Source organism: Octopus bimaculoides, chromosome 4 (assembly GCF_001194135.2).
Source record: "Octopus bimaculoides isolate UCB-OBI-ISO-001 chromosome 4, ASM119413v2, whole genome shotgun sequence".
Classification (NCBI taxonomy): Eukaryota; Metazoa; Mollusca; class Cephalopoda; order Octopoda; family Octopodidae; genus Octopus; species Octopus bimaculoides.
The window spans coordinates 98,088,508-98,100,768 of record NC_068984.1 but is presented as its reverse complement, the minus strand read 5'-3'; the positions used below and the strand labels follow the sequence as shown (position 1 = coordinate 98,100,768).

The 12,261-nt window shown below is 34.9% G+C and overlaps 1 protein-coding gene across 1 annotated transcript in view; it reads left to right on the top strand.

Moving 5' to 3' along the window:
* LOC106872160 (E3 ubiquitin-protein ligase HECW2) overlaps nt 1-12,261 on the top strand; it is a 224,671-nt gene that overhangs the window by 55,330 nt on the left and 157,080 nt on the right. Inside the window, exon 2 of the mRNA XM_052967651.1 lies at nt 7,239-7,776. Within this exon, the coding sequence (XP_052823611.1) occupies nt 7,494-7,776 (283 nt within the window). The 5' untranslated portion in view covers nt 7,239-7,493. The remainder of the gene's footprint in view (nt 1-7,238; nt 7,777-12,261) is intronic.

Below are 12,261 nucleotides of genomic sequence, written 5' to 3'. Positions count from 1 at the left end.
TGTGTGTGTGTGTGTATATATATATATATATGTATGTATATACTCGATCTGTAGATAGGCGTAGGTAGAAACTCCATAAGATGTACCCAGTGTAAGCTATGGACACATAAGAGGTGCAACAATATCAAAGGAAGGCTAACTAGCAAGATGGTTTTTGTATGTGACAGAAGCTCAGGAGCAATAAACACTGAAAATGTGCAGAAAACAACCTTTGCCACACTCCAGGGAGAAAAACTAGAAGTAGTTGATAGCTTCCGCTACCTAAGTGACCAAGTTTGTAGTGGGAAAAGGTGCGCTGAAAGTGTAGCTGCTAGAATAAGAATAGCGTGGGCAAAGTTCAGAGAGCTCTTACCTCTGCTGGTGACAAAGGACCTCTCACTCAGAGTAAAAGGCAGACTGTATGACGCATGTGTACGAACCACCAGGCTACATGGCAGTGAAACATGGGCCGTGACTGCTGAGGACATGCGTAAGCTTGCAAGAAACGAAGCCAGTATGTTCCGATGGATGTGTAATGTGAGTGTGCATACTCGACAGAGTGTAAGTACCTTGAGAGAAAAGTTAGACCTAAGAAGCATCAGTTGTGGTGTGCAAGAGAGACAATTGCGCTGGTATGGACATGTGGCAAGAATGGATGAGAATAGCTGTGTGAAAAAGTACCACACCCTAGCGGTTGAGGGAACCTGTGGAAGAGGTAGACCCAGGAAGACCTGGGATGAGGTGGTGCAGCACGACCTTCGAACTTTAGGCCTCACCGAGGCAATGACTAGTGACCGGGACCTTTGGAAATATGCAGTACATGAGAAGACCTGGCAACCAAGTGAGAGCATAATCTGTGGCCTCTGCCAGAAGTGTAGCCAGCTCATTTATTTGTATCTTTACTTCATTGGACACTAAACTCTGCTTGCGAAGACCTGTTGAGGCAAGTGAATTTGAAATCAAAATCGAACCAATTTCAATGACTGGCACCCATGCCCAACTTCTCCTTCATTGGACACTAAACTCTGTTTCCGAAGACCTGTTGGGGCAAGTGAAATTGAAATCGTAATCGATCCATATTCGATGACTGGCACCTGTGCCAGTGGAGCTCTAACAGCACTGCCCAAGCGTGATCATTGCCAGAGAAGCTGTCTGGTTTCTGTGCTAGTCACCCGTAAATAGCGCCATCTGAGCGTGATCATTACCAGCGTCGCCTTACTGGCATTTGTGCCAGTGGCACGTTAGAAAATCATTCGAGCGAGGCCATTGCCAGTGCCGCTAGACTGGCTCCTGTGTAGGTGGCACGTAAAATACACCATTTTGAGCGTGGCCGTTGCTGGTGGCATGTAAAAGCACCCACGACACTCTCGGAGTGGTTGGCGTTAGGAAGGGCATCCAGCTGGAGAAACTCTGCCAGATCAGATTGGAGCCTGGTGTAGCCATCCGGTTCACCAGTCCTCAGTCAAATCATTCAACCCATGCTAGCATGGAAAGCAAAGGTTAAACAATTATGATGATGATATATATATTGACACACACACACATACACACTTGTGCTTAGTGTTGAAACTCATGAAACCATTAAAATAGCCAGTCTGGTCTAAAAACTTGATGGGCAGGGTGATGATGGGAATAGAATTTGGTGAAATACCAGTTTTAAATGTTCAAGTCAATAGCTAACTGAAGGTTGTATCATTATAATGAAAGCTAATACTTTCCAAGAACTGATTGGAATAAGTTAGATTATTCAGAAACTTTATTGAACTAATTAAAAAATATATTATATTGTTCTCCATATTCAGAGGTGAAAATAAAAAAAAAATCTGAATATAAACTAGACTTATAGTGTATGTGTGTCTATTAATAGCATGATGAAGTAGAAGAACTTGTCCTAGGACTGTTAGTCCTGAACAAACTGTTATTGAATATATAATATATTAAGAACCATTAAAAATTTAAGATAGGTAACCCATGCTGTGAATATAATCAGTCATTTTGCCAAGGTGTTGAAATGAGTCGGGCTTGTGCCACTGACAACATTTTACCACAAACATTTTCTGTACTCAACACAAACTAATTTTCTTTAAAAATGGAAAGATACTTTTTGTCTATGAGCTGTCATCAAATGCAGAACATTTGACCTGCTGTGGTCTATAATTTTAAACACAATGAATATAATCTTTATTCAATGATTGGTTTGGTTATATTTTTCAGACATGTTATTGTTTGGATCCTCCTCTTCCTCCTCCTCCTACTACTACTATGTTTATGGAAAATTGTGTTGAAATGCATTTCATTGTATAAAATATCTGTATGTGAATGATATGCATGACACCTTGAATGTAAAATATAAATAACTATATGAAGATTTCATTGTATCATGACTGTCTTGTATCCCTAAACATATTTGTATGTAAACATCAATCATCTCCCATCTTCATTTTTACAGCTGCTTTTCCATACTTACATTGTGTCCTCTCCATCACAGTGTCCTATTGCTATGTTCTTTTGTCATCTCTTTCATGAAGTTAAGTATCCTGTGATCAGCTTTCACCACTTTTGTTGGTCTTCCTTGGTTTTCTTTTTCCTATACACACACACACACACGTGCGAATGTATATAACAAATATTTCTCAGTATATGTAGTAGTATTATGGTATTGCTGTGCCCTTAGTCATATTGTGAGACTACAACATTCCTATCCTATTATATTTGCCCATATCAGACTAGAAATATTTTTGCTCACTGCATATTTCTGTTTACCTCTTGAAAACTTAAGATAACAACAGATTGAACTTTCTAATTTATGAAAATACTCTAGGTCATTTATTAAGTACTTATTATTTTTGGTGTACATTACACACACACATGTGCACCATGACCCAATTTTTAATCCGATGTCACTTTGTCCACTTCTTTTGGTCCAACGACTTTTTGTTCAATTTTAAATAAACTTTTTAGAAAACAAGGTGAACATCAAAATCAAATAATCATTGAGAATTTTATTGATAGGATTCAAGTAAAATACTGTGGAAAAATGTATTTAAAAAGAAGTCATTTTAAAATGTAATAAGATATAACTAATGATTTATTATGATCACTTAAAATTGATGCAAATTATGTGCCACACTCTTCAAACAATCAATTTTTCTTGTTGACCCATATTCAGTGACCAATCTTTTGAGGCGTTCAGTTATTCTTTGATATCGTGTACATGAATTTGGCAGATCTGCTCGAAGAATTTGAGTCATTTTACCTTGAATGAATGCTTCCTCTTCCTTCAGAGTTTTGATTAATTTCCAAATATTCAAATGTGTTCCACCCGCATTTGGCAGGTAGAACAGAATGAAACCCCTCCGCCGCATTATTTGTTCTGGGAAGATCTTGAAGATTACACTGATTAACATTCCATGCAATTATCAGGAATGTAGGTGGTTCTTTCCTTCATTTAGCACCACGTCCTCTCACAATGCCTATGTAAGTCGAAGTAAGTGATGAATTCAGCAGGTATTTCTTCATCGTCTATTAATTTTTCATAGGCCTCTTCAACATCTTCAATGACTAGGAAAGCTAATGCTGAAAAACATCAAATTTTAAGACAGAATTCAGAGTCTTTACTGTATTTTTCTTTAGGCTTAAATCTCTAATTTTTCGAAATACTGATTGGCTCAAATGAAACAAACATGCCACAATAGATGAATTAGGGAATGATGAATTAAATGCCTTATGAACTGCAACTTCGAAATCTGCCATGAGATCAAGTGGATATGCATTAGGTTGCATAATTTTCAACTACTCAAAAAATAACTTGTATATCTGCTTTCTTTTATTTGACTGTATTGCAAAAACCTGTGGAAAACTGCTACTTTTAACTTGTACATGAAAAACAGTTGAAACCACTGTTCTGGCACAATTTTGAATGTTCCATCACATGTCCAATGACGATATGATGCTATATCCTGAAATGCACTTTCTGATGCATATACTAGCATCTGCTGTTGGTCCTTGATATGCGAATCATATTTCAGAAATTGTTCGCAATTATCAAGTTTACAATATTCTTCAGGTATTTCAAAGCCAGTTCTAACCCTTGGATTAGCGGGAAATCCAGAACGTTTTTTGTCAGCACCTTTGAATAGTCCTTGAAAGTACAGGCAAATGAGGAAGTTGAGAGCAAGTATTTTCTGTTAGCTGTGTAATCTTGGCCACTATTATGCTACGTGAACTTGCTGCTATGTTTTCCACTGCTTTATGCTTTATTTCTGCATCTGCCTTTCTAGCATTTAACCAATCTACATCAGCGGGTTGAAGGTGCTGGCACATTGTTTTCCATTACTGTGTGAATTAACACTGAACCACAGCCTTCTTTTCTCACATCTTCAGTATTCTTTTCCTAGTTTTGTCTTGCCTGAATGAAAATCTTAGATGTAATTACTTTCATCAACCACTTTTCTTTTGTTTTTGGTCAATACTATGAACTTTGTCATTTCGGGATGGGTAAATTAAAAATATGTACACCAAATTTGCAGCACTCTGTATACACAGCACCATACTTAAGAGAAAAAAGGTAAAAGAATGATAATAACAATCCAATAATGAGGCTCATTATAGTTCTGTGAATATATCATTAGAGATATTTCACCTTTTCTACAGAGTTTATTAAAAATTGGACAAAATGTTGGACAAAGAAATTATCAGACAAAAAGACATTAGACGAAAAGACGTTTGACAAATTGACATCAGACAAAATAAGACAGAGTACCGCACACACACTAATAAAAGCACCTACATGGCATTGTCTAAGATAAAAGTGTGTAGGAAATCATAAAGAGTATGTTTAATAAACATACATTTAGTCCTGCAGTGAAAATATAATGTGAATGGGTGACAAAATCTTTAAGTACAAGTGAAATAGCAATCAACCCATTTCATCTTCTCAAGACTCATTGGAGTTGCTTACATCAAATCTACAAAAAGTAAATTTTTTAATGAAAAACAAATTATTACTGATGTAAAGTCATTTACATGATGCAAGTATGATGGATGGGAGTTGTTAACAGCCAGACTAGATATATATGTTATACTGTACTGCAGAATATATCTATAGATTTTAATGAACACTGCAAACAGATCTTTTACCTGTTTCAGTCATTAAGACTGCTGCCATGCTGGGGCACCACTTTGAAGAATCTTTAGTGAATGAATCAACCTCAGTACTTTTTTTTTTTTTTTTTTTTTTGTAAACCTGGTCTTATTCTATTGGTCTCTTGCCTAATTGCTAAGTTAAAAGAACATAAGCACACCATCTACCAGTTGTCAAATGTTGGTAGGGGACAAAAACAAACACACACATACAACATGCTTCTTTCAGCTTCTGCTTACCAAATCCACTCACAAGGCTTTGAGCAGCACAGAGCTATAAGTAGAAGACACTTTCCCAAGATGTTATGCAGTGGGACTGAACCCAGAACCATGCAGTTGGGAAGCAAGCTTATCACACAGCCATACCAAATACTTTGTTTTTATATACACAATAACTTCACATGCAGAAAAAAAAAAAAAAAGAGATCAACTGTTTATTATACTTGGTAGCCATTATTACATAAATCTACATGATAAAACTTTATAGGCTGAACTTAACAGAATCCAAACTGGAAAACTTTACAGATTTGCTGATATTATGTACTTCCTCCATAGAGAGAAAGGACAAGTTTAACTCATTAATCACTATCTCTCCCCCACCACTTCCTCTCAGCATCTCTCAGTTTTTACTGATGGGAATTTATATTATTACAAAGTCTTACTTGTTCATTAAGCAAACTAGTTCAAAGCTCTAGTATTTTATACAGCTGCTTTAGGTAAACATACGTGGGAGGCTTGAAAGAAAGAAAAAAATGTATTACTGTATTGATTTTTGTAGCTGCATTAAAGTTATTATCAAGATAAGATGAATTATACCATTACATTACGTTGCTTTTCTATATACCCATGTCCATTATTAGATAATATACTAATACTTGAATACAATGAATTATCTCCTTCACTGTTGTTATTAGTTTTACTCTTTACAGTTACTGGCTTAACATGTTAATAAATGAACTTTTTTAGCAAAAATTTTCTGTTGATCCATTTACAGTATTGTTTCTTTAATAATTAGTTTGTGAATTTGATTATGTTTTATATTTATTACATCCTAGTGGGACCCGTGAATATTTCACAGAATTAATGGTAGACCTATTGGGTTATTTCTGAAAACTTTATCCTAAAAACCTGAAAGCATAGCCTGTGTTGTGTCTATATGAAAAAATTAGTCACTCATCTGCTACTCATTGAGAAGTGAAAGAAATTGGAATACGATGATTACTTAATGTACTTTATATATTCACTTAATATACTTTATGCACAATTTTATGAACTTGATTCACAGCACTCATAAAATAAATATTTATTATTATTTTTCCATTTTTCCCATAAACAAAAAAAATATCCTGTACATATGATACAACCTTTAGTTAAATTGCATATAACTGTCATGTAAATAAGCATAGGTAGAAAGCGGTGGGTGTGCAAAAATGAACTGCGACAAATTGGGTGTAGGAGAAATAACAGTGGTATGCAAGAGAGGAGACTGAAATGATTTAAAGATCTGATATGTATGAATGATGACTGTTGGGTAAAGAAATGCCAAGCAACTAAAGTGAAAGGAACCTGTGGAAGAGAGAGACATGGGAAAAAGTAGTGAAAGCTGATCTCAGGGTGCTGAAATTTGGTACTGGAGAAGACTCATCCTTTAAACACAAGTATGGAAATGTGGATGTGAAAATGAGCATGATGACGACGACAAAAGAAAACAATAACTGTTAAAGAAATTGTTCTTGGTGGCATATTCATCTGATCAAACTTGTCCCCTTTAATTTATTTTGTTGAGTATTTTAACACTTCAAACCCAGACGTTACTGCTTGGAGATGAAGACAGATGCAAACAATTGTTTTAAACATTTCACTGTTTTTTAATCACTACGAAGTTTCTTGCTCTAATCTCACACGTACACATCTCTTACTTTCAATCACCTCTCGTCCTCTCTGTCACAAAATTTCTAATGGTTATCTTTTCTGGATAATTCTTTATTTTACACTCCCCTGTAGTTTAATTTCCATTGATATAGTACACAAACACAGACACACACTTGTTTGTATGTATATAATTGTAATGTACATACGTATATATAATTGTAACTTTTCTTTATTTTGTTTTTCAGAAACAAATATTATGGCATGAACACTTTTTCATTGGAAGCATTTTTAACCCTGGAGATCAATATGGGGGGTTCTAATCTGTTGGTTCCTTCCTGACAATAAGCATACTCTACTTTTTTATTAATTCATTTTTTTTTCTCTTATGTATATTTTATAAGACAAACATTTTGGTCTTGATGGAACACATAGTGAGGCCACCCGATATGGAAACCACAACACATGGATGTTCCTCTTAACCTCACATTGTTTCTTAAACAATGGCCAAGGCTGTTCCCTTTCATACAAGTTCAGAGTTTAATTTTGTTGATGACTTATCTCTGCCAACAAGCCGAAGTTGTGGAATTCCAAGCGTTGGCAAACTGACTCTTCATGAAAGATCCAACAGTGATTCTAACCTTGCTCTTTGGAGTCCTGAGACTCGATCAAGTCTTACATTGGATAAAGAGGAATTTACCTTGGGTTCTGACAGTCAAGTTATAGTGGAATGGGACATCAAGGAGGATGTCACAGCAAATGATTGGATTGCATTATTTCCTGCAGGTAAATAACTTCTGTATTACAAATTTGTTTTTCTCAGTTTCACTTATTGTATTGCTCCATTCCTTTATTTTTAACTGAGCTCATTTAATATTTGTCTTTCAAATTATTATTTCTAATTAGTATTTTTTACTCTTGGATACAGCACATAACTCTGCTACTCTTACACTGTAAATTACTGGTAAATAGTTGGCTGATCACTTTTGTATACCTACCAAACCTGGTGAGTCTGATACAGTTGTAAGCTGATGTCTGCAGTAGCAACTTAAGTGAAGAGGGAATTCTGAGCCCTAGTTCAGAGAATATACAATTAATTACTTCACCTGGAAAGGCAGTTGGAATAGCACTGAAGAGACAGTAATGTGGAAATAATGAAGTTAGCTTTTCAAAAATAATGCCTACACAAAAGTCAGGATAGGAAAATTGGGGTGAAATAATCCCTCCACCACCACCAAAAGGAATGTTATAAAAATGTTTCAGCAGAATAAATTATATATTTTTGTGCAAGTGTTAATCCAGACATGGTTTTTTTCTCTCTCCATTTTTTCCTCTCTCCACCTGTTTCTTCTCTTCATCTCTTTCTATAGAAGAGCATAGGCCCAAAATGCTAAAGACTTCCTCCATTTTTCGTGGCCATCAAGCTTATGCACCTAGTTTGTTGTTACTTCACCGATCTCTGTCTTTTGTTTTTTGCATCATTTCGGACCCCATATATATATATAAGCATTTAGTTGTATTTAACTCACATGAAGAAAAATAAATACTGACTAACTGACCCATATAATTTTATTTGATTTAATATTTTGTAGTTTAAGATTTATTATGATTATGATCACAAGTTCAAACTTAGCACAACTTTTTTGTTTTTGCTCAAGAGCAAGGCACAACACTCCTTGGTTCATTTCAGTTGATTACTCAAAAGCAGGAGCAATATTTAAATTGTGATAAGCTCAGACACAGCTGTGCTGAAGGCATTCACTTTGCAGCCATGTAGTTTCAGATTCCTTCCCACTGCATATCAGTTTTGGCAAGCATCCTCTTCTGTAGCCTCAGGTTGGCCGATGCTTTGTTAGTGAAATTTGGTAGATGGAAAATGTATAGAAATTAATTATGTAATGAGAATATTTTTGTGTATCTTCACATTGACATCATGTGAATAAAAACAGTATTTACATCCCTTGTAAATAATATTCCTGTAGCTTGGCAGTTTTACCACTTTCATACTGAGACCAGTAGGAAAAAAAAATAGTTTCCTTGAAAAACAAATAGAGGAAGAGCCTTAGAATTAGAATAGTTCCTGAAGAAACTTTCATCCAACTCCTACCAGCATGGAAAAAATTGGATGTAAAAATGACTATCATGATGGTTATGATTATGACAAAAGTGGTTGATGCAAATGTTTCTAAAACAGCAAAATATTTTATTTTTGAATTTTACAGTTTTGTTTTTACTTTTATTTCATGTTAACTTGTGATCTTCTTTTTCTTTTAATTGTATATTCTTGATTTTCTTCCCAGACATTCATGCCTTTGTACTAAGCATTTTGAAGGAGGGTGGGCTCCTTCCTCCTTTAGTAAACCCGCGTAAGCCTCTCCAATTACTCTCATTGTTTTTCTTACCAATACATACCAAGAGTAAAGTGAACATTGATATCATCAATTTGAGAGATTTGTAAAGGTCATAATCATTGACCCTGCTTCTCTTATCATTTTGTCTAAACAAATTTTAAAAATTATTTTCAATCTTTTTTATGTTTACCTCTCAGACAGAAGTGAACCTTGTTGATTTGTTAATTAATCTCATATAAATGGTTATTTGCTCTCAGTGAACTTAGAATATTTTTCTATTAGGCAAAGGGCGGGATGTAATCAGTCATGATGTGATATTTCTGACTAAAGTACAAAGTCAGTGAGAGGGAGTAGGGTTGGGGAAGATTCATATTGTGTATGTTCAATCAATCAGTTGATAGATTTCTAATTGAAAAACTAGGTTAACACCTGTATAGAATTGGCAGTAGGATGATCTTGTGCAATGTTCATGGCTTTCTTTTAGAAATCAGTAAGTTTAGTGAAGTGAGCTGACTATATCATCAGACATTTTCTACTGATGTGCCTTATCCCTGAGCTTACTCCTGTTTTATTTCAGCCTTTTCACTCCTTTAATATCTTTGTTTTACTACTGGCATTGTGTTTCAACAGCTGTTCTTATTTATTTTTTTTTTCTCTTCTGCATCCTCTTCATAAGATGTGTGTGGTAGATGTTTTCTTATGCATAAAATCATTTGAGTTGGTGATAGTAAATAACTGATAACTGCTAGCAGAGAAGTTGCTAAAATAGTTGAAGTAACAAGTTAAATTCATTTTGAACCTCAGCTATCATTTATTTCATGTCATTGCCAGTGTTGCCTGACTGGTTCTGTGTTGGTCGCATTTAAAGAGCACCATTGGAGCATAGTTGTTGGCACCTGACTGGCCCCCATGCCAGTAGCATGTAAATGCATCCACTACACTCTCGGAGTGATTGACATTAGGAAGGGTATCCAGCTGTAGAAACCTTGCCAGATCAGATTGAAGCCTAGTGAAGCCTCCTGGCTTACCAATCCTCAGTCAAACCATCCAATCCATGCCAGCATGGAAACCAGGTGTTAAACAATGATAATGATGATTGTACTACCCTATCATTGTACAGTCTCATTAGACATATATAACTTAGTAGTGCAATATTGTTGTAGCCCATTATGGATACATTATATATTGTTCCACACCTTTGATGTTCTACTCTTGTATTCCACCTCTGATATGTAACAATTGTACTTATTTCGTGTGTTATATATTTAAGTACACCTTCTTTATATATTATATCAATGTATCCACTAACTAGTTACTTTTATGAATTTATTTACTGAGCTATTTAGCTTTTAAACTGTCTATATCAGGTCCAAATATTCTATTTGTGGTAGGTTTAAACTGGTAGTATCAGGTCCAGATATTTTACTTGCTGGTTGTATGTTCAAACCAGCTAGATCTTGCCTTTCACATCTGCTCTGCAATGTCATTCTAAGAATAAGCAATCACATCGTTAAAATGTTGAAGCTGTGAGGTAATAGATTTATCCTTTACCATTCAGATTACTCTGTCAAAGTCTATTTATTGACATTGTTCAGAGTTAATTGTGCTTTATCTCATAGCTACAATTCAGCAAATTTTAATGTTTACTGGGTGCTATATAGTGTGAATGAAGGCAGGGATCAAAACTCTAGTCTGTTAACTTCTTTACACTGTTTTACTGTATATTTATAAAGATTGATTCCATAAACAATTTTACAGATAGTTGGCAATTTTTATAATAATAATTCTGATAATACAACCGCACAAAAGTTACATGTCCCTATTGTGAGATTTGTTGGCTTGAATGAATGCCTCAATGTAATAGTCAATCTGATATCTCAGAAATTATTAAAGCTAGTAACAACACTTTTTTTTTTTTATCACTGGTTACTAAGCAAAAGAACTTTACATTTATGTAGATTTTTAAAATTTGTTATTTAAAAATTAGGTGTGCAACCCATCTTTATTCATTGAGGTTTCATAAGAAATTCATTCACACATGCAAGCATATAGCAAGACTATTTCCTTTTAGTGTTGGTTGCTATTATTATTAAGCAGTTCAAAATACAAATACTAGCAGCATATGTTAATGAAAATTTGCTTTCTTCCCATTCATTACATTAATATTAGGGCTATATATTTCTTCTGATTGTTATTTAACAGAAAGAAAGGAAGTATACACAAAACAAATTATCCCTTCTTGTTTTTGATTTGTTTGTATTCTAAAATATTCAATTTGAAAATATTCAGTATGTGGAAAAAATTTGAAATTTAATTTTTTTATCCCAAGAGTTGCAACATGCTTAGTGGTATTTCATCTGTCCTTACATTCTGCGTTCAAATTCTGTTAGGGTTGACTTTGCCTTTCATTCTTTTGGGATCAGTAAAATAAGTACCAGTTGAGCACTGGAGTCAATGTAATCAACTTACCTCCTTTCCCAAAATTGCAGGCCTTGTACCGAAATTTGAAACCATTATTATTTATTATGTGGTGAGCTGGTAGAATCGTTTACACACTGGGTATTTTGTCTATTTTACGTTTTGAGTTCAAAATTCTGCCTAGGTTGACTTTGCCTTTCATCTTTTCAAGGTTGATAAATTAAGTACCAGTTCAGTACTGGGGTCGATGTGACCAACTGTTCCCCTCCCCACAAAATCCAGGCTTGTGCCTATAGTAGAAAGGATTATTACTCTTATTATAAAAACAGCAAGCTGGCAGAATCGTTTGCTTGCTGGGCAAAATGCTTAGCGGCATTTCATCCATCCTTATGTTCTGAGTTCAAATTCTACCAAAGTCAATTTTGCCTTTCATCCTTTCAAGGTTGATGAAATAAATACCAGTTATGCACTGGGGTTGATCTTATCGTCTATCTCCTTACCC